The following is a 22,585-nucleotide window of genomic DNA, read 5'->3' as shown; positions in this document are numbered from 1 at the left end:
CCCTCCCTCACCTCAAATGGCCACACGGCTGACTCCGCGCGTGAAAAAGCTGAATGCCTCAACTCTGTGTTTGCCTCTAAATCTTCTGTCCCAACCCATCCCTCTCTGTACCCACCGTACCCAGTCGTACCCAGCTGCTCCTGGACTCTGTGTCCTTTCCTCCTGACAAGGTGGAAAAGTTTCTGTCAACCCTCGACTGAGATTCTGCAACTGGACCTGACGGCATCAGCCCACGAGTCCTAAAATCATGTTCTTCCGCTCTTTCACTCCCTCTCTCTGTTCTCTTCACCCTCTCTTTTGCTCAAGGCCATCTTCCATCTGCTTGGAAATCTGCCAACATCACCGCTTTGCACAAAAAGGGTGCAAAAACAGATCCCAGCAACTACAGACCAATCAGCCTTCTCCCAATTATCAGCAAAGTCATGGAATCCATCATTGCTTCAGATATGAAATCTTTCCTCTTCTCCAATGGCTTGATCTCTGATCATCAATTTGGTTTCAGACCTGGACACTCTACTCTGGACATGCTGCTTCTGCTTTCTCAACAATGGATGGAGGTCCTCAATGCCAAACAGGAAATTAGAGCAGTCTCCCTTGACATATCACGTGCCTTCGATACGGTCTGGCACCCTGCTCTGCTGACCAAACTCTCCTCTTTTGGTATCAATGGAAATCTCCACGCATGGCTGGCGGACTTCCTCTCTAGTCGTAGTCAACGTGTGGCCCTGAATGGGTTTCTCTCATCTCCTCTTCCTGTTCAGGCTGGAGTTCCACAAGGCAGTGTTCTGGGCCCTGTGCTTTTTCTGGTCTTCATCAATGATCTCTCTGACTCTCTTGAAAATCCTCTGTATCTCTTTGCTGATGACTCTACTCTCTGTCGCTCCATTCTTCATCCCTCAGATCGGCAGTCTGCTGCCTCCTCACTCTCTGCAGACCTGGACAAAATCACAGACTGGGAAAACAAGTGGAACATGTCTTTCAATCCTGACAAATCTCACACTCTTACGATGTCTCTCCGAAAAGACCGACTGGACAACCCTCCCATCCACTTTCTGAATAATCCTCTCCAAGAAGTTCTGTCACTCAAGCTTTTGGGTCTCACTATCTGCCATGATCTTTCCTGGGAAAACCACATTTCAAATCTGGCCTCCAAAGCCAGTCGCCGACTGGGCATCCTCCGTCGTGCAAAGTCCTTCCTTGGCACACCTGAGCTCCTCACCACATACAAGGCATTCATCCGCAGCTCAATGGAATACTGCTCTCCCCTCTGGGCTGGTGCTCCTGCCTCACACCTAGCTTGTCTTCACGCTGTTGAAACCAAAGCATTCAGAATCATTGGAATCTCCCGCGATGAAGCTAACTCCAAGGACCTCTCACTCACTCACCGCAGGCAGGTTGGTGGTCTTTCCATCTTCTACCGACTCCTCTCTGGCCTTGCCCCCCCAGCTCTCTCTGGGCTCTGTCCCGCAAATATTCCTACAGGTTGCACAAGATCTGCCTGCAACCCTCTTATGGTCAAACTGCCAAAATCAAGACTCTCTGCTCACCTTCACTCCTTCATTCCTCTCTTCTCCCGCCTCTGGAACAAACTCCCTCACTCTCTTCAATCCCACTCCACCCTCCAGGTCTTTAAAACTGCTGTTCACCACCATCTCTTATCTTCCCCCATCCAAAACCTTTATCTTTTCTACCCCCGCTAATTTCACCCCAATTCCACTTTTTTGAAATACCAACTTCTGTCCTGGAAGTCCTTGATGTCCTTGTGTTTTATACTTCTCCCTCCACCCCCCCCCCTTCCCACGCCTCCTCCCCCCAAGCCCTCTCCCTTCCACACATCTCCCTGCTCTCAAATGTTGTGTTTGTATGCTTCCCCTTCTCTCCCCATCTTGTTTTCCGCTCCCTCTTTTTGTGTGTTTTGTTTGTCTGGTTGATTTGTTTGTGAAGTAAATGTTAGCTCTTTCACGAGCCTCGATTCAGTATACAAAAAAAAAAAAAAAAAAAAAAAAAAAATATTTGTCCCCGGTCTCCAGCACGCGGAAGGGCCCGTCGCACAGGGGCCGTAGCGGTGCCCGGTGGGCGTCGTGCCGGAAGAAGACGTACTCCGCCGTGCGAAGCTCCGGGGCGATGTGGGAAGACGGGCAACCGTGGTGTGCCGTCGGCACCGGGGCGAACCTCCGGGCGGTCTCCTGAAGGGCAGAGCGCTGTTGCGCCGCGGACCAAGGAGCCGTGGAGTCGGGGATAAATTTGCCCGGTACCCGCAGTGGTTGCCCGAAGACCAGCTCCGCCGAGGACGTGCGCAGGTCGTCCTTGGGCGCCGTCCTGAGGCCCAGCGGGACCCAGGGGAGCCTGTAGGCCCAGCTGCCGTCGCGGAGGCTGGCCCGGAGCGCGGCCTTCATCGAGCGATGAAAGCGCTCGCACAGGCCATTGGCCTGGGGGTGGTAGGCCGTGGTGCGGTGTAGTTTCACGCCGAGCCCTTGCACCACCGCGGCCCAGAGCTCCGAGGTGAACTGGGGGCCGCGGTCGGACAAGATATCCGAGGGGGCACCGAACCAGGCAACCCAAGAGGCGATGAAGGCTTGCGCCACATCAGCCGCAGACGTCGCCGTCAATGGGACGGCCTCCGGCCACCGTGTCGTGCGGTCCACCATGGTGAGGAGGTGGGTGAACCCCCGCGAGGGGGGCAGAGGTCCCACCAGGTCGACGTGCACATGGTCGAACCGATGCTCGGGCACCACAAACGGGGCCAACGGGGCCTGGGTGTGGTGGTGGACCTTTGCGCACTGGCACGCGAGGCACATCCTGGCCCAGTCGCGGACGTCCTTCCTGAGGCCATGCCAGACGAACTTCGCCGCGACGAGCTTCTGGGAGGCCTTCGTGCCCAGGTGGGACAGGCCGTGGATGGCGTCGAACACTGGGCGCTGCCAGCCAGCGGGCACGATGGGGCGAGACCGGCCGAGGGAGACGTCGCACAGGAGGGCCGCGCCCGCGGCGTCGAACGGCACCTCGGTGACGCGGAGGCCCGTGACGGCGGTCCGCAAGGCCTGGACGCCGGGGTCGGCGGTCTGGTCCTCCGCCATCCGGGCATAGTCGATCCCGAGGTGGACCACGTGCGCGACGGACCGGGAAAGGCAATCCGCCACCGGATTGTCTTTACCCGCCACGTGACGGATGTCCGTCGTATACTCGGACACGGCAGAAAGGTGACGCTGCTGCCGTGCCGACCATGGCTCGGCGACCTTGGCCATCGCGAACACAAGGGGCTTGTGGTCGACGAAAGCCGTGAACGGGCGGCCCTCCAGCAGATGGCGGAAGTGTCAGACCGCCAGGTGGAGCCCGAGCAGCTCGCGGTCGAAGGTGCTGTAGCGGCGTTCGTGCGGGCGAAGCTGCCGGCTAAAAAACGCCAGCGGTTGCCAAGCACCACGCACCCACTGCTCGTGCACCGCGCCCACCGCGTAGTCCGACGCGTCGATGGTGAGGGCGATCGACGCATCGGCGCCGGGTGCGCCAGCATGGTGGCGTTGGCCAAGGCCAGCTTTGCGCCCTCAAACGCCGCAGCCATCGGCTCCGACCAGGCGGTCACCTTTGCCCGGCTTGCCCCGGAGGGCCCCGTGCATGGGGCGGAGGAGCTGGGTGACGTGGGGCACGAAGCGGTGGTAAACATTTACCATGCCCAGGAACTCCTGGAGCCCCTTGATCGTGCGGGGTCGCGGGAAATCCCTGACCGCCTCCACCTTGGCCGGTAAAGGGACGGCCCAGTGCCTGGTGAAGCGGTGCCCCAAGAAGTCGATGGTGGCGACGCCGAAATGGCACTTGGCAGGGTTGACGATTCGGCCATGCTGGCCCAGGTGTTTGAAAAGCGTGCGGAGGTGGAGCAGGTGCTCCTCCCGGGACGCGCTCGCGACTAGGATGTCGTCCAGGTAGACAAAGAGGAAAGGTAAGTCGCGCAAGACGCTGTCCATAAGCCGTTGGACCGCCTGGGCCGCATTCTTCAACCCGAAAGGCATTCGCAGGAACTCGAAGAGGCCGAAAGGGGTGATGACGGCCGTCTTCGGGACATCGCCCCGGTTGTACGGGGACCTGGTGGTAGCCCTGGATGAGGTCCACCTTGGAAAACACGGTCGTGTTTGCCAACCGGGCGGAAAAGTCCTGGATATGCGGGACCGGGTAACGGTCGGGGGTAGTGGCATCATTGAGCCGGCGGTAGTCCCCGCACAGCCACCATCCCCCGCCCGGCTTCGGCACAATGTGCAGAGGAGAAGCCCAAGCGCTGTTAGAGCACCGTACGATCCCCAGCCGCTCCAGCGTGGCGAACTCCGCTTTCGCCACGGCGAGCTTCGTGGGTTCGAGTCGGCGTGCCCGGGCGTAGACCGGCGGCCCGACCGTGGGTATATGGTGCTCCACCCCGTGTTTAACGGCCACCGCTGAGAAGGTGGGCCGCGTGAGGGCCGGGAAACTGGCTAGGAGGCGGGTAAAGTCGTCCGCTGCCGGAAGCGTGCAAACTAAACTCGCCGGGACGGAACCTTCCAGCAAGCCGCTTGGCAGGCCGCTCGGTGAGCCGCTCAGTGAGCCGCTCAGCGAACAAGCGAGCGAGCTGAAGGTTTCGGCCTGGACGAGACGTCTGCGCTTCACGTCGACCAACAGCCCATGCGCACATAGGAAGTCCGTGCCCAGCAGGGCCATTGGCACGCCGGCGGTCACGAACGACCATTGAAAGCACTGCCCTCCGAACCACAGTGAGAGGCAACGCTTCCCGAATGTGCGGATGGGTGTACCGTTGGCGGCAAGCAAAGCGGGGCCCCGGCCCGCTTGTCGGACGTGGAGGCGGGGAGGACGCTTACCTGCGCTCCTGTGTCGCAAAGGAAACGGCGCCCGGACAAAGTGTCCGTGATGAACAGGAGGCTGCCGGAATGGCTGACGCTCAGGGCCGCTCATGAGCACCGGCCCGGTCGTTTCCGGTCCCGTCAAAAGAGCACGGCGGGCGACACATTTTAGCCTTGCAGCCGAACCTGGCGTGGTAGTAGCACCAGTTTGCGGCGGTGACGGCCGCGGCGGCCGTGGTGGTGGCGGCGGCGGTAGTGGGCGGGGCGCAGCAGCGGCCACGAGGGAAGCCGGGGGCGCTGTAGCCTCTGCCCCGGGATCCACTACGGCAACACCATAAACCGACCGCGTGTCGCAGGCCGCGAAAAACTTGTCGGCCTCTCCGGCCAGGGCGTGGGGTTCTGTGATTTTGGAACCGGCCAGCGCGAGGCGCACCTGTATCGGTAGCTGGCGGAGGAAAAGTGCGCGAAACAAGAAATCCGGGCGCTGGTCTCCAAGCAGCGACAGCATGTAATCCATCCGGACGGATGGTCGTGTGTCGCCGAGGGCGGGAAGGTCCAGGAGGCGGTCGGCTCGTTCAATCTCCGTGAGCCCGAACGTGGCGAGGAGGAGATGTTTGAGCGCCTCGTACTTGTTGTCGCCCGGCGGGCGCCGAAGGATGGACAAGACTCGGGCGGCAGTGCCGGGCCCGAGGGCGGCGACCACGTGGTAGTACCGGGTCTCGTCCGCCGTGATGCCTCGGAGCTGAAATTGAGCTTCGGCCTGCACAAACCAAACATCGGCTTGTGCTTCCCAAAGCTCCGGGAGTTTGACGGCGACGGCGTTGGTAGCCATGGCGCATTCGGGGGTCAGCAACGGCTGAACCAATTGGGGTCACCAGTGTGGTGCTGTGCACACACGACTCGATTGCCAGAGAGGTAGGCCACAACGCGTTGGTACAAACAGAGTCTTTATTAAGATCTCGCACTTCAGCACTGGGCGGGCTCGAGCTTAGAGCCCGCATATCTGTCCCGAGGCCACGCCTTGTACCCGGGCGTGGCCGATCGGTCGAAAGGCGGGGCATGCGCTTTCGTTCCCCGCCTGGACGCTCGCGGCACACACTGGTGCGCGGAATTATTGTCCTTTGTGCCCGCCACAATATATACATTTGCTTGTATTAAGAGGAAATGGTATAAGTATTCGACATCGCTCATCCATGGATATTTCTCGTATTTCCTATATTTTTGTGAATCTGATACGCATCCAGAAATACAACAATTATGCTTAACCACTCTGAAATTCCCACTCTTACATCGAAATGCTGAAAATTATGTTAAAAAGACGATGTGAATGACATTTCACGTTAGCAACGGCAGGCTAAATGTGCTCGGCCTGTCGGCCATCAGAAACGAGACGCTGAAAACGGCACACACAGCGCATGCGCGAAAGGCCTCGTCAGGTCAGCTTTCATACGTCATTTCGAAAGCCGTGCAATGAGCCAACACAAATATCCCAAAAGGTTATTCTTGTAAATTATCTAATAAACCCAGATGCCGATTGTATGTGAGAAAGTATACATCATTTACCAGTTGTGGACGCTGAGAGCATCGATGCTTTTATTCAGGCGAAGTTGGTCAATGTTTGAGCCAAGTACGGGGTCTGTAAAAAGGCTGACAAAGAAAATACCTTCCCCAAAATTCTTTTTGAAGCAAGAGAAAAGGGTAGCGTGGCAAAATAAAATAAATATATAGTACAGTTCATAGAAAGGCAAATGATTTTACAATTAAATAAATTATAATATTTACTGTGGAATTATTACGTAGGACTGCCAGTCTTGTTTATCTTTTTGCAATTATTCTTTTCGAGTTATTTGTGTTTTTCTTTCACCTGTGCAGGACAATTAGGCGGTATAGTTAGCGGCAGCATTGTGTCTGTTGCGTGTTCCTTTATATTTCATTTTTAGATTCGTATTTTGAGTCCATTGTCATTTTCTTCCGGTAATATACGACTACTTTTATCCATGTGAAAGTTGCGTGTAATTGTCGCAGTTTGTTCGCGCAGTGAAAAGTCACATTGCGGGTAGGCGGAGCTTTGATAGCCACGTAGCACCCTAGCAGGAAGTGTGTGGAATTGGTGTGTTTTGGGCTCCCTCTTGTCGGCTTATTACATAGCATTTGCTGTACGAACTCGTTCCCCCGAAGTACAACCACTGACCGTACCACCATGGAGGTAGGGTTGTGATTTTAATCCCTTAAGCTTAATAAAAACGGTAACCTTATCAACCTTATCATTCTCTTAATAATAATAGTGCAATGTGATTCAATGTTCGCCATTCTACGCTTATTGTTATAGTTATGATCAACAATGGAAACTACCCAAACCGGTTTAATGATGGACCTTATACAGTTATAGTTATAGTTATAGTTATATTATATAAATGCTGGCTTTTTACTTGGTGTGTGTGTGTGTGTGTGTGTGTGTGTGTGTGTGTGTGTGTGTGTGTGTGTGTGTGTGTGTGTGTGTGTGTGTGTGTGTGTGTGTCCGTGTCCGTCCGTCCGTCCGTCCCCGTGTGTGTGTGTCTGTGTGTGTGTGTCCCTGTGTGTGTGTGTGTCCGTGTGTGTGTGTGTGTGTGTCCCTGTGTGTGTGTGTGTGTGTCCCTGTGTGTGTGTGTCCCTGTGTGTGTGTGTGTGTGTGTCCCTGTGTGTGTGTGTGTGTCCCTGTGTGTGTGTCCCTGTGTGTGTGTGTGTGTCCCTGTGTGTATGTGTGTGTCCCTGTGTGTATGTGTGTGTCCCTGTGTGTATGTGTGTGTCCCTGTGTGTGTGTGTGTGTCCCTGTGTGTGTGTGTCCCTGTGTGTGTGTGTCCGTCCCTGTCCACAGGCAGAAAGCCCCGGCACACCATCATCTGGAAAGTCTAAGGTAGCCTCGGCAACAGATCCCTGAACCTTTGCTTTAAACGCAGCACTCACTCATTCAGATGTTTTCCTTCGTCATGTGTTGTTCACGTGGCTCGTCACAACGTCACGGCGTCACAACGTCACACCATTGCTTCGTTTACCTTTTCCTCGAAAGGTCACACAGTGGAATCTGAAAAATGTCCTTTGAGCTACATCAAGTCGTCCAGCTGTGCCCAACAAGCCATTCAAGTGTATAAGCTTGTCTGAGTTGCATATCTTCATGTTCTAACTCCCATCAAAATATTTACATACTTTGTGGTCTCCATTGTAATTTGTCAAGTTGCTGATTTATTTCCTCAGTCAGTCGTTTGTAGTGCTTCATCAAAGGTGATGCTTCATCAAACGTGATGCTTCATCAAAGGTGATGCTTCATCAAACGTGATGCTTCATCAAAGGTGATGATTCATCAAACGTGATGCTTCATCAAACGTGATGCTTCATCAAAGGTGATGCTTCATCAAACGTGATGCTTCATCAAACGTGATGCTTCATCAAAGGTGATGCTTCATCAAACGTGATGCTTTATCAAACGTCATGTTTCATCAAACATGATGCTTCATCAAACGTGATGCTTTATCAAACGTCATGTTTCATCAAACATGATGCTTCATCAAGCATGATGTTTCATCAAGCATGCATGATGCTTCATCAGACATGAGGCTTCATCAAAGATGGATGGTGCTTCATCAAACATGATGCTTCTACAAACATGATGCTTTTGAGATGTCCTGCTATATATCATTGTTGGCCCCATCTCTCAATGGTGAAGATCCACTTGAAAAAATATAGTATCCAGATCTTCACAAAAAATTAATCAATCCGTCCTTGTCACGCACCCAACCTGTCCACCAAATTTCATCCGACTCCATCAATAACCTCGAGATATCCTGCACACAAACAGACAGGGGTGAAAACAACCTCCATCCACCTTTGGTGGGCAGAGGTAATAATATTTGGGGTAACTTTGATCGCCCTCAAAGATTCATAAAAGCTCATCTGATAAGTAAGAGCTTTGATAGCGCTGACCACCACATTCATTCCTTTTCTAAACCTCGTCTGCTTTGCCTTTCAAAACCTTCTTTTTTTTCACCTCATATCCAAGACCTTTTTTCCTTGTCCTTTTCGTGATTTTTGCAGGTAAATTTGTATCAAATATGAGTGTTTTAATATCCAGATTGGCTTAATGAACTGCAGATTATTTTAAAGTACTTAAATAAATATCAAAAGTTAATCCACCAAGTGACTTTTCTTTCTGTCTATTTCTCTCATTCAGTTGGATTCTCTTCCCAAGGAGGACCTCATCAAATATGCCAAGAAGCAAATGGTGATGTTGCAACGTCTGAAAACCAAAAATGATGGTAACTGGAGAGTTCAAAGAACACTTTACCCCATGCAGTCTTGAGAAAAAGGACATGGGACTTTGTTGGAACTTGGACATGGGACTTTGTTGGAACTTGGACATGGGACTTTGTTGGAACTTGGACATGGGACTTTGGTGGAACTTGGACATGGGACTCTGTTGGAACTTGGACATGGGACTCTGTTGGAACTTGGACATGGGACTCTGTTGGAACTTGGACATGGGACTTTGTTGGAACTTGGACATGGGACTTTGTTGGAACTTGGACATGGGACTCTGTTGGAACTTGGACATGGGACTCTGTTGGAACTTGGACATGGGACTTTGTTGGAACTTGGACATGGGACTTTGGTGGAACTTGGACATGGGACTCTGTTGGAACTTGGACATGGGACTCTGTTGGAACTTGGACATGGGACTCTGTTGGAACTTGGACATGGGACTCTGTTGGAACTTGGACATGGGACTCTGTTGGAACTTGGACATGGGACTCTGTTGGAACTTGGACATGGGACTCTGTTGGAACTTGGACATGGGACTCTGTTGGAACTTGGACATGGGACTCTGTTGGAACTTGGACATGGGACTCTGTTGGAACTTGGACATGGGACTCTGTTGGAACTTGGACATGGGACTCTGTTGGAACTTGGACATGGGACTTTGTTGGAATTTGGACATGGGACTTTGTTGGAACTTGGACATGGGACTCTGTTGGAACTTGGACATGGGACTCTGTTGGAACTTGGACATGGGACTCTGTTGGAACTTGGACATGGGACTCTGTTGGAACTTGGACATGGGACTCTGTTGGAACTTGGACATGGGACTCTGTTGGAACTTGGACATGGGACTCTGTTGGAACTTGGACATGGGACTCTGTTGGAACTTGGACATGGGACTCTGTTGGAACTTGGACATGGGACTCTGTTGGAACTTGGACATGGGACTCTGTTGGAACTTGGACATGGGACTCTGTTGGAACTTGGACATGGGACTCTGTTGGAACTTGGACATGGGACTCTGTTGGAACTTGGACATGGGACTCTGTTGGAACTTGGACATGGGACTCTGTTGGAACTTGGACATGGGACTCTGTTGGAACTTGGACATGGGACTCTGTTGGAACTTGGACATGGGACTCTGTTGGAACTTGGACATGGGACTCTGTTGGAACTTGGACATGGGACTCTGTTGGAACTTGGACATGGGACTCTGTTGGAACTTGGACATGGGACTCTGTTGGAAACAGTTTATTGGAAGAATAAGAAGAATCTCGAAGATCCCCCGCCCTAAGAGCACGACGGGCAAATTTGATTGGTTGAGGCGGCGGACAGCTTTGCCAAAGTACTGCTAAACTGGAGGTTTTTGGAAGTGCAAAGAAGGCGATTTGTGTTCCAGTGTTCAAATATATAACTCAATTGAAATTAAATTAAGTTTTAAATGCTGCAGAAAATAACAAAAAAAACAAAACATTGAATCAGAAGTTGCCACCATTGATGCAACCTCTTTTACACCACCTGAAATGAACCCAAAGGTGTGCTTCACTGCTCCTGATTGTCAAGGATGCAAAAGCAATGTCTCATGTGATGCCTCTTACCACCCAAGACAGAAAGACCACCAACCTGCCTGCGGTGAGTGAGTGAAAGGCACTCAGAATCAGCTCCATCGCGGAAGATACCAATGATTCTGAAAGCTTTGGTTTCAACAGCGTGAAGCCGAGCTTGGGGTGAGGCAGGAGCACCGGCCCAGAGGGGAGAGCCAATTTGAGGGTTGAGATATGGAGCGGCAGAGAGTGAAGTCATCAGCAAAGAGATAGAGAGGATTTTCCAGAGAGTCGGAGAGATCATTAATGAATACCAGAAAATATATCAAATGTTATTTTAATATAATAATGTGTATAAATATATGTATACACTATAATACAAGAAAAAAATATAATTCTATGGCTTTAAAAAACCACGAGTATATTTAGGAATTTGCAAGGAAGATAAAAGGATAAAATAGAAATATAATATTTTTTAGAGAATATTATAGAGTGATTATTATTTATTAAATTGCTCCATCACATTCGAGGCCATTGTTTTTGTGCAGAAATTACAAAGGAGCTTCAAGAGAAGAAGAGCATCCATTTGGAAAATGCACAAGTTATACAGGTGACCTTATTTTAGACTTCAGAGAGATTAAATGGGTCCTCAATTGTTAATTTAGGGAATGGAATATTATGACTTGTAATATTGGTTTGTGCACAAATAAGACTTGCCATTTTGAAAATACTTGTACACCCACTCTGTATGGGACTGGCAGGAAGGGTTATGTTGTTATCCTCTGTGGGGTATTTAGATTAAAGTAGATCTAGGCCCAAAGCATATAATGCCTCAATAATGTCGGGTTTTCTACCTTTCAGTTTAGTGTTGAACAGCAGAAGTGACTGTTTACAAAGGTAATCGTATGTGTTTATGCTTCTAGTATTTCTTACAACTTGTAGGGGTGCCTCACTGAACGCCACGATAAGCTATGTATTTACACATGTTAAATTTATACAGGTTAGTGGCCTCTCGGTTTCTTTTGTTTTAATCACCTCTTCTATGCTTTAGCTCACTCTGCTTTCTCATCTTTCTGACCCTGCCCAACAACTCCAGGATGTATGCGTTCTTCCAGTAACCTTGGTTAAGCTCCCAAAATTCAGGCTGATTGCACAAATCAACACTTTTGTTCTTCCTTTCTCCTATATGGAGCAGCCTTCCTGATGCTGTGCTGTGCTATTCCCTTCCCGATGCTGTGCTGATGCCCTTCCCTTGAGAGCATCAAGCAGGTGCTTCACAACCACCTCATGTTACCCATCCACCACTTCCCTTCGTTATCCACACTCCTTTTTATATTTTGTACCCTCATTGACACTGCCCATACCGACCCACTTTCCTGTTTTTTTATTTTATGCATTGTCACGGCTCGTTGAGCTAGAGCACAGAATGGATCAAGACATAACAGAAGGAAAAGAACAGCAGAAAGGGGGGAAGGGGAGGACACAACCACAGCCAGGTTGAGGGACAAAATAGAGGGTTACTTGGAGAAATCAGGCATGCGGGGAATAATGAGAGCAAGAGGAGGACACTACAACAACAACAACAACAACATGCATTTTAAGGCCATTTTCCCTGCAAGAGCGGGGGTTAGCCTTGCGGTCCCCATGACAATCTTCTCCATTTTGCCCTATTTTCTGCATCTCTCCTTGTTAACCCCCTTGCCCGCATTTCTTCTTCCACCATCTTTAGCCAAGTCTTTCTCGGTCTTCCCCGTCCTCTCCTTCCATCTACATTCATTTCCATCACTCTTCTCCACCAGTCACTTTCATCCTTCCTCAACACATGACCAAACCATCTCAACCTGTTCCTCTTCACAGCATCAATCACAGGCTCTATTCCCATCATCTTTCGCAATTCATCATTTGTCTTCCTCTCTCTCAACGATACTCTGCACATCCACCGAACCATTCACATTTCCACCCTTTCCAGCCTTCGTTGCTGCTCTACATTCATGACCCATGTCTCGTTCCCATAAATCATAACACTTCTCACACATGCAGCATACACCTTTCCCTTCAGCTTCAACGACACTCCCCTCCTCATCAGCACACCACTCAGTTCCCGAAACTTCTTCCATGCACATCTCACTCTAGCAACCATTGCCGAGTCTGATCCACCTTCTCCATTCAGGTAGCAAAATGTTTTCACACCTTCCAGCTTCACGCCGTCTCCAAGATCCAAATCAACATTTCCTCCATTAGTGCAGGCCCATATGTCATAACAATATTGTTTGTGTTTTTTGTTTGTTAAAATTGATTTAGCAATGGATTCTGCTTCAGAATATTATAGAGATGTAAAAAAAATAGGGTTCCATTTTTTCTTTTACGTCTAATAGGTAGTAATTCGAAGAAATCCAAGATGGCCGCCATAAAATTTGGAAAATACACTTTTGTGCATATCTTTGTATCTAGATATCATATAAACATGAATAATATGTCCTTTTATATGTTTTCAGACCCAAGGAAGCCATTTCTGCCATTGTTTTTACAGAAAAATGCAAGGAAAATAAAATAGTGGACATATACCAGCCAAAGTGGGGTCGGCCGGCATGAAATCGGTTAATTAAGTTTCCACCATCTAGTTAAGGTCTGGTTTTGACTGTGTTGACGAAATGTGAATCTGAATAGTAGTATCTATCTTTGCAGGACCGACGACAGTTCAAGAGTGTCTAGAAAATTACACCTACCTTCAAGATGAGTGACTCACCACCCAGGAAGATTGAGAAGTCAGTAGATTTCGGACTTTGTTTTGTATGCCAAATGGCCATAGGGCAAACAGACTATACAACCTTTGTAACGAAACCAAAACTCTCCTCTGTCGAGAAACTGATGGCAGGTGCTGAGGAACAGTACACGTATGGTGAAACAAAGTTTGCATCATTGAATAGACGTTTGCAATATTCCTCTGCTGAAGAATTGCTCGCAAAAGGTCTCCGCTACCATAAAGCTTGTTACAAAGATGTTACCAATAAGATGCACATTGATCGAGCAAAGGCTAGGTTTGAGAAAGGAACAACATCAGGCAGTGCCGCAGAAATCCGACTGAAAAAGAGAGGACGACCAAGTTCTAGTGATCTAGGGGAAAGCACGTCAACATCCAGAAGGTGTTCCCGAGAACAGACATTTGACGCGCTCAGATGTGTCATATGCCAGGAAGACAGAGGAAGTGAACTACACAATGTGTCAACAAAGAACATGGGACTCCAGATCAGAAACATTGGCCAAGAAACAAGTAATGACAATCTGAAAGTGAGACTGAACAGTGTCATAAGTTCGCCTGACCCATTGCAAGCAATGGCTGAGGACATGAAATATCATTTACCATGTGTAGTTAAGGCCAAACGTGCTATAGTTAAGACGGAAAAACAAACAGAAACAACCAATGTTAACTTTGGTCAGGTGTTATCAGACCTTGAACTCATTGAAATTGTTGAAACTGCGTTGAATGATACTACTGAAAATGCTGTGCTGAATATGAATGAAATTCATGTAACCTATGTCAATTTACTTAAGGAGCACGACTTTCCGGTCTCAGACAACCATAGTTATAAGCCATACCTGAAACAATTGATCCTAGACAACATTGCCGATGTTCATTTCAGCCGGCCCTCAAACAAAACAAAGCCAGAGCAGATTCTTTCCACAAAGCTCAAAGACCACATGATATCAAGCACAATTACAGCAGACAGCATCAAAGACGATTTTAAAGTACTTTTGCGAGCTGCGAAAATATTGAGGAAAGACATCGCATCTTCCCCAGCATGGAAATTTAATGGAACCTTTGCTGATTACAAGCCACCCCCGATGCTCAACATCTTCTGCAAGCATGCAGTCATGGGAACAAGGAAAGTAGGAAATAGCAACAGGGAGGACTCCATTGGTGTGAGTGCATCATTGTTGGCGCAGCACTTTGTCGGTGCTTATAAATCTGACCGACAGGTATCGTACGAACCAAGAAGCGAGGATGGATCATTCAAACAACGATTTGAAACTCCATTGAGTGTGGGCTTAGCTCTCGACATACACAAAAACACACGATCCAAGGCGCTTGTAGAGAAACTTGCACATCTGGACCTCGCCATCTCCTACAAAAAGGTCATGGAGATTGAGACCAGCATTGCCAACTCCGTACTGAAGCAAATGGAGTCCACCGGAGGCATCTGTCTACCACCATGGTTGGTTCAGGACACGTTCGTCTGGTTTGCCATGGACAACATCGATTTTCTAGAGTCAACTCCTTGCGGGATGAATACCCTTCATGGTACAGCAATTGCGATCTACCAGCCTGTATCACCGGAGAAATCACCCATGATACCACCAATTGAACTTGACCGGTCATCAAAAGCTCAAATGATACATGATGCAGTTGGCTGTAAAACGTTGACCTGCAAGAAGCCAGCACCCGAGAAGAGAAAGAGCGACTGCAAGCTGCTCACATCAAAACCCGAGACAGACAAGAACAAGAAAACCGATATGACCTGGATGATTGGATGCCTGAACTTCGAGGAAGAAGGAGAAGTTGACGTCAAACTCACAGCTCCGGGGACGTGGGGAGCCTTCAATTCCTTGCTATCTTCGTCCAGTGAGAAGACCAATGTTGCTCTCGTTCCTCCGTTGATAAGGTCGCCTCCTACAGACTATGATACACTGTACACGGGTCTGATGAGAGCTCACAACATCACAACTCGTGTTATGGGGAGTGAGGCAATCACAGTCATGACTCTCGATTTGCAGCTATACGACCTGGCGATGAAGCTGTGGGTGGAACGCGAGGACATCAGGAAGCAATTCCTCTTCCGACCTGGTGAGCTACATGTTGTGTTTTGGGCCTTAGCTGCATTAGGAAAATACGTGGAAGGGAGTGGAATTGATCAGGCATGGGTCGAGGCTGGACTTTTCTCGCCAACCACAGCACACGCTGGGGAAGAAACTAATGACCCATCAACTGACTATGAAATCTCAAGCCAAAATTTGCAGGAACCCTCTCAGATCAGCCAAAACCCAGACACAACCACAAGATCAGGAGTGATCAATGAAAACGAGACTACTTCTCGCCATAGAGTGATAATCATTGATGGCATGGCTCTTGTTAACGGGATCTCCAAAACAGAACAAATGATTACATGCAGTGACTTTGCTCAATCGTTCATTGAACGCCTCGAAAATATTGCCGTGCATTATGATGACGTGAGGTTGGTATTCGACCGATACATCGATAACTCACTGAAAGACAAAATGCGCCTAAAGAGGACAAAGGGGAAATCAACATACTATCACGTCAGGGATAGTACATTGATCCAGAAGATTTCACTCAAAGATTTCCTTTCCAATGTGAAGACCAAGGCAGAGCTTACAGAGTACTTGGCTGTGAAGTGTCTATCTTACAGCAAGGCTCATCCAAACAAGTTGAAGAAGTTCATGGTGACATCAGGAACTAAGACCACGGGCAACACTGAAGTTCCAGACAGTCTACTCACGCACAGCCAAGAAGAGGCCGATACACTCTTAATTCTGCATGCTCTCGCAGTCGACAAAGATGCAGAAGTTATCATTGATTCGCCAGATACCGATATCTTCCTCCTACTGATTCAGAGATTTCACGATCTACCACCTGCTACGAGGTTTCTCACTGGGAAGGGAAAGTTGAGGAGGAGCATTGCAGTCCAACCTATTCATGGCATGCTAGGAGAGAAACGTGCGTCTGCAATACTTGGATTCCACGCATTCACGGGAAGTGACATGTCTGGAAGGTTCGCTGGCAGGAGCAAGGACTGGTGCTTTAAGGTCTTCATGACATGTGACAACAAGATATGGGAGGCTCTGGAGTCTTTGGGACAAACTGATCCGTCACCAGAAGTGTGTTCCCAGCTGGAACGCTTCGTCTGTCTGCTGTACAAGTCTAAAGTTCACACGAAAGTAAACGAGCTTCGCTGGTTCTTATTCTCCAACCGTGCTGCTGAGGGAGAGAGTCTTCCACCTACCACTGGTTCGCTAAAGTTACACGTTCAGCGAGCACATTATATCGCAATGATATGGAGAAAGGCAGCAGAAAGCCATCCGTCCCTTCCATCACCTGTCGAGTATGGTTGGCAGTTACTTTCGGATGATGGGGTTTATGCCCCAAGTCGATGCCTGAATCCTCCAGCCCCAGAAGCAATAATGAATCTCGTGAACTGTGGGTGCAAGAAAGGGTGTATGGGAAGATGTAGCTGTCGCAATAACAATATTCCTTGTACTGAAGTTTGTGGGTGTGTGGGTTACAGTTGTAACAACAAAGCAAACATCAATGAACCGCGTGTGATAGATATGGATGAGGATGAATGAGGCATTCGTTTATGTGATCGTTTATGTTCATTCATCGTTTATGTTTAGGTGTGTGTGTATGTGTGTGCGTGTGTGTGTGTGTGTGTGTGTGTGTGTGTGTGTGTGTGTGTGTGTGTGTGTGTGTGTGTGTGTGTGTGTGTGTGTGCGTGTGCGTGTGTGTGTATTCAAAATAAATGTTATCAGTGAAGATTGTTTATTGAATCGATTCTAATTGGGAAATTATACGATCCGATTTCACGACGGCCGTCTCCATTTTGGCTGGTATATTGCCCACTATTTTAATTTCCTTGCATTTTTCTGTAAAAACAATGGCAGATATGGCTTCCTTGGGTCTGAAAACATATAAAAGGACATATTATTCATGTTTATATGATATCTAGATACAAAGATATGCACAAAAGTGTATTTTCCAAATTTTATGGCGGCCATCTTGGATTTCTTCGAATTACTACCTATTAGACGTAAAAGAAAAAATGGAACCCTATTTTTTTTACATCTCTATAATATTCTGAAGCAGAATCTATTGCTAAATCAATTTTAACAAACAAAAAACACGAAATTACTAATCGCCCTAGACTACATCTGCAGCTCCCTCTGTGCACACCTTACATTTGAATGTAGCTGCCACACTGGTTAATGACCCTCTCAGACCACTACATTTTTGATGAACCCACTCAGCGCACATTGTACATTGAATGCAGTTCACTCCGACACCCTTCCTGCACACAGCACGCGGCCACTTCCCAGGTCTTTCCACCTCACCACATGCTTTACCACTTGCCATCACCTTCGTTTTTCCAATATTCACCTTCAGACCTTTTGTCTCCATACATTCCTTCCACTTGTTCATCTTTTCCTTCAGTCCATCCATACTTTCCGCAATCAACACCAGATCATCTGCATACAACAACTCCCACGGTAAACCCTCCTTTACGTTCTGAGCCAGCACCTCCATCACAGCTACAAATAGTAGTGGACTGAGTACCGACCCCTGATGCACTCCCACCTTCACCTCAAACTCACCACTGTTTCCGTCCTTCGTCCTTACAGCTGTGCGTGCTCTTTTGTACATTGCCATCACTACTCTGATCAACCATTCCTCCACTTCGAACTTCCTCAATGCCCATGTCAATACTTCGCGTGGAACCCTATTGAATGCTTTCTCCAGATCAACAAACCCAAGAAACAACTTCTTCCTCTTCTCCATGTACTTCTCCTGCAACTGCCTCACAATAAAGAGCACGTCTGTCGTTTCTCTTCCTGGCATGAATCCAAACTGCATTTCGTCGATCTTCACCTTCTTCCTTATCCTCCTCTCCAACACCCTTTCCAATACCTTCATTCCATGCTCCAATAACTTTATCGCTCGGTACGAGCCACACTCCAGAGGGTCACCTTTCCCCTTGTATGGAGGGTCGAGGGTACTCGGTTCCCAATCAACTGGAATGCGGCCTTGTTTCACCGCCAGATTACAGATCTCTGTCATTCTCTTTACACCCCAACTTCCTGCTGCCTTCAACATATCTCCCACAATTCCTGTCGGCCCTCCCGCTTTTCTACTCTTCATTGCTTTTATCGCTTCCTCAACTTCTTTCTCAGTTATCTTCTCTGCCGGTCCTAAAACTGGGTTACTCTCTATGTTGCCATCCCATTCATTCTCTGTATTCAACAGCATTTCCATATATCTTTTCCATTTTCCTTTAATTCCATCTGGGTCCACAACGATTTGTCCCACTTCATCCTTCAAGCAACTCACCCCCATCACATCACACCTCTCTTTCGCTATCTGCTTTGCAATCCTGAATACCGTTCTCTGACCCTCTTCCGAATCCAAGCGTTCTCTGAACATTTTCCTACATGCCTCCTGCGCCTTTGCTACCTCTTTCTTTGCAGCCTTCTTGGCTTTTTTTTTTTTTTTTTTTTTGTTTTTTGTATACAAGATCGAGGCTCGTGAAAGAGCTATCATTAATCACACAAAAAGACAAACCGACCCACAAAACACAAAAAACAAGGTGAGCGGCAGACAAGATGGGGAGAGAGGGGGAAGGACACAAACACAACATTTGAGAGCAGGGACATCAGGAGGACTTGGGGGGAGGTGGGAGAGGAATAAAACAAATGAACACTGCAAGGACTCTGGGGTGAATTACCGGGGGTAGAAAAGATCAAGGTTTTCGATGGGGGAAGATAAGAGATGGTGGTGAACAGCTGTTTTAAAGACCTGGAGGGAGGAGTGGGATTGAAGGGAGTGAGGGAGTTTGTTCCAGAGGCGGGGGAAAAGAGGAATGAAAGAGTGAAGGTGAGCAGACAGCCGAGATTTCGGCAGTTTAACCATCAGAGGGTTGCTGGCAGATCTTGTGCGACCTGTAGGAATATTTGGGGGACAGAGCACAGAGAGAGCTGGGGGTGCAAGGCCGGAGAGGAGTCGGAAGAAGACAGAAAGACCACCAACCTGCCTGCGGTGAGTGAGTGAAAGGCCCTCGGAGTTGACTACATCGCAGGAGATTCCAATGATTCTGAAAGCTTTGGCCTCAACAGCGTGAAGCCGAGCAAGGTGTGAGGCAGGAGCACCAGCCCAGAGGGGGGAACAGTATTCCATTGAGCTGCGGATGAAAGCCTTGTATGTGGTGAGGAGCTCAGGTGTGCCAAGGAAGGACTTCGCACGACGGAGGATGCCCAGTCGGCGACTGGCTTTGGAGGCCAGCTTGGAAATGTGGTTTTCCCAAGAAAGATCATGGCAGATAGTGAGACCCAAAAGCTTGAGCGACAGAACTTCTTGGAGAGGATTGTTGAGAAAGTAGATGGGAGGGTTGTCCAGTCGGTCCTTTCGGAGAGACATTGTAAGAGTGTGAGATTTGTCAGGATTGAAAGACATGTTCCACTTGTTTGACCAGTCTGTGATTTTGTCCAGGTCTGCAGAGAGTGAGGAGGCTGCAGACTGCCGAGCTGAGGGATGAGGAATGGAGCAGCAGATAGTGGAGTCATCAGCAAAGAGATAGAGAGGATTTTCCAGAGAGTCGGAGAGGTCATTGATGAAGACCAGAAATAGCACAGGGCCCAGAACACTACCTTGGGGAACTCCAGCCAGAACTGGAAGGGAAGATGAGAGAAATCCATTCAGGGCCACACGTTGCCTACGACCAGAGAGGAAATCCGCAAGCCATGAGTGGAGATTTCCCTGAATACCATAGGAGGTGAGTTTGGTGAGCAGAGCTGGGTGCCAGACCGTATCGAAGGCACGTGATGTGTCAAGTGAGACAGCTCTGATTTCCTGTTTGGCATTGAGGACCTCCATCCATTGTTGAGACAGCAGAAGCAACATGTCCAGAGTAGAATGACTTGGTCTGAATCCAAATTGATGATCAGAGATCAAGCCATTGGAGAAGAGGAAGGATTTGATATCTGAAGCAATGATGGATTCCATGACTTTGCTGATAATTGGGAGCAGGCTGATTGGTCTGTAGTTGCAAGGATCTGTTTTTGCACCTTTTTTGTGTAAAGCGGTAATGTTTGCTGATTTCCAAGATGCTGGCAGATGACCTTGAGCAAAAGAGAGGGTGAGAAGAACAGAGAGAGGGTGAGATAGAGCGGCAGAGCAGGATTTTAGGACCCGAGGGCTGATGCCATCTGGTCCAGTTGCAGAATCAGAGTCGAGGTTTGATAAAAACTTCTCCACCTTGTCAGGAGAGAAGGACACAGAGTCCAGGAGCAGTTGGGTTCGACTGGGAAAGGTGGGAACAGAGAGAGATGGGTTTGGGACACAAGATTTTGAGGCAAACACAGAGTTGAGGCATTCGGCTTTGTCACGTGTGGTCTCAACTGTGTAGCCATTTGAGGTAAGGGAGGGGATGGAGGGGGAACAAACACCAGAAACGGATTTGACCAGACGCCACCAGGATTTGGAGGAAGGAGACAGGTTTGAGAGTTCAATCTTGAGTGTGGAGAGATAGTGCTTCCTGGCACTCCTGAGGGTAGAAACACACTTGTTTCGAGCTTGGTGGAAGGAACTGAGATTGCCTTCATTTGGATTTGCCTTCCAAGACGCAAAGGCAAGTTGTTTCAGGGCAACTGCCTCACCACAAGATTCAGTGTACCATGGACGGGAGGAAGGGTAAGACAACTGAAGATGAGATGGCATAAATCTGTGCATGAGAGAGAGCAGTTTGCTTTGGAAGAATTCCCAGGAAGAATTGATGTCAGAGGCATTAGAGATGGGAGACCAGTCCAGTTGATTGATGGCTGCTTGCAGACCGTGCCAGTCGGCCTGAGTGAAATGCCAGACTCGTCGGCGCTGAGGAGGCTCTCTGAGAATGGCCAGTGAGATGTCCACTTTAACAAGCACATGATCAGAAGAACCGATTGGAGCAGAAGAAGAGCAGCAGACATTTGCAGGGAAGTTAGTCATAACCAAGTCCAGAAGAGAAGATACTCCATTGACTGAGATCCGGGTCGGGAAATTGACAGATTGTGTCAGTCCCAATGAGTCGCAGAAGTCCTTTGCTGAGGTGCCATGGCTGGTGAGAGATGAACCCACACCCAGCCAGCTGGCATGATGACAGTTGAAGTCGCCACATATGAGGAAGAGAGAGTTTGGATGAGTTGATAGAAGTTGGTCCATGTTGTCCGACAGAGAAATGTAAATGGAGTCATCACTGTTTGGAGGACGGTACAGAACACATATGAACAAAAGGTGGGAGCGGAGAGGAAGCCGTAGCCAGAGGTACTCCTGTGGGTGGGGTGGAGAGAGGGCAGTGCAGGGAGAGTGAGGAAGAGAGTTTTTGATAAAGATAGCCACCCCACCACCAGGACGAGGATCAGGTCTATCGTACCGGAAGAGGGAGTAACCAGGAAGAGATATTAAGGAATCAGAGACATCTTGAAGGAGGAAAGTTTCTGTTAAGCAGATCAAGTCTGGATTTTCAGAAGCAACCTGAATGGAGAGATCAGGTTTGAGCGAAGGCCCCGGATGTTTGAGGTCCATACCGTTAGTGAGGAGAGAAGGGGAGCATCGGGTGCAGGACAGGGGAGGGGAGGGGTTGGGTCAGATGAAGGGTGAGAGGGGGATGTAGGAAGAGCAGTTGATAGTGTGTCAGAGATTACAGAAGAGTTACAAGAAAGGGAAGGATGAGGAGGACGAAAGGTTTGATGGTGATTGAATGAGGCACAGTGAGAGTTTGTTTGAGGGGGGGCAGAGGAAAGTAGAAGGTTGGGGGAGGTGGAGGTATGACATAGGAGGGAGAGGAAGTGGGGAGGAGGCAGCTTTGAGAAGGAGGTGGGAGGAGGGAGAATTTGGGAGGGATGGTTGGGGGGGAGATTTGAAGGGGAGGGGCAAGGGGGGAGTTTAGAAAGTGGATGATTAATGAAAGATGAACATATATAACAAATTGGGTTTGTTGTGATTTTCAAGTTAGAGATTCGTTTAAGAACGATGGAGGAGGGATGGAATGAATGAGAATTTAGAGCATGGAGTGATTTGGAATCATAAGAGATTGAATATTTTTTTGAAATGGAATGAGTTGAAGAGGAAATTGAAAGGAGCCTTTTAAATAAGAAGAAAAACAGCGTGTT

General features: G+C 48.8%; 2 protein-coding genes across 2 annotated transcripts in view; one reads left to right on the top strand and one right to left on the bottom strand.

The window, feature by feature from the left end:
* Window positions 1-6,488, bottom strand: part of PID1 (phosphotyrosine interaction domain containing 1) — a 108,820-nt gene extending 102,332 nt beyond the window's left edge. The window contains exon 1 of the mRNA XM_068117340.2: window positions 6,384-6,488. The gene's annotated coding sequence lies outside the window, so the exon portion shown is untranslated. The remainder of the gene's footprint in view (window positions 1-6,383) is intronic.
* Window positions 6,489-6,878: 390 nt separating this feature from the next.
* The window catches only part of GCC2 (GRIP and coiled-coil domain containing 2), a 73,527-nt gene continuing 57,820 nt past the window's right edge, over window positions 6,879-22,585 (top strand). Inside the window, exons 1-4 of the mRNA XM_078777053.1 lie at window positions 6,879-7,026; window positions 7,675-7,713; window positions 9,025-9,109; window positions 11,203-11,264. Coding sequence (XP_078633179.1) covers window positions 7,021-7,026; window positions 7,675-7,713; window positions 9,025-9,109; window positions 11,203-11,264 — 192 coding nt within the window. The 5' untranslated portion in view covers window positions 6,879-7,020. The remainder of the gene's footprint in view (window positions 7,027-7,674; window positions 7,714-9,024; window positions 9,110-11,202; window positions 11,265-22,585) is intronic.

The sequence above is a fragment of the Myxine glutinosa genome, chromosome 5 (genome assembly GCF_964187855.1).
Source record: "Myxine glutinosa chromosome 5, kmMyxGlut1.1, whole genome shotgun sequence".
In the NCBI taxonomy this organism is placed as follows: domain Eukaryota; kingdom Metazoa; phylum Chordata; class Myxini; order Myxiniformes; family Myxinidae; genus Myxine; species Myxine glutinosa.
The sequence above is the reverse complement of the archived record's forward strand: the minus strand, read 5'-3'. Positions and strand labels throughout refer to the sequence as shown.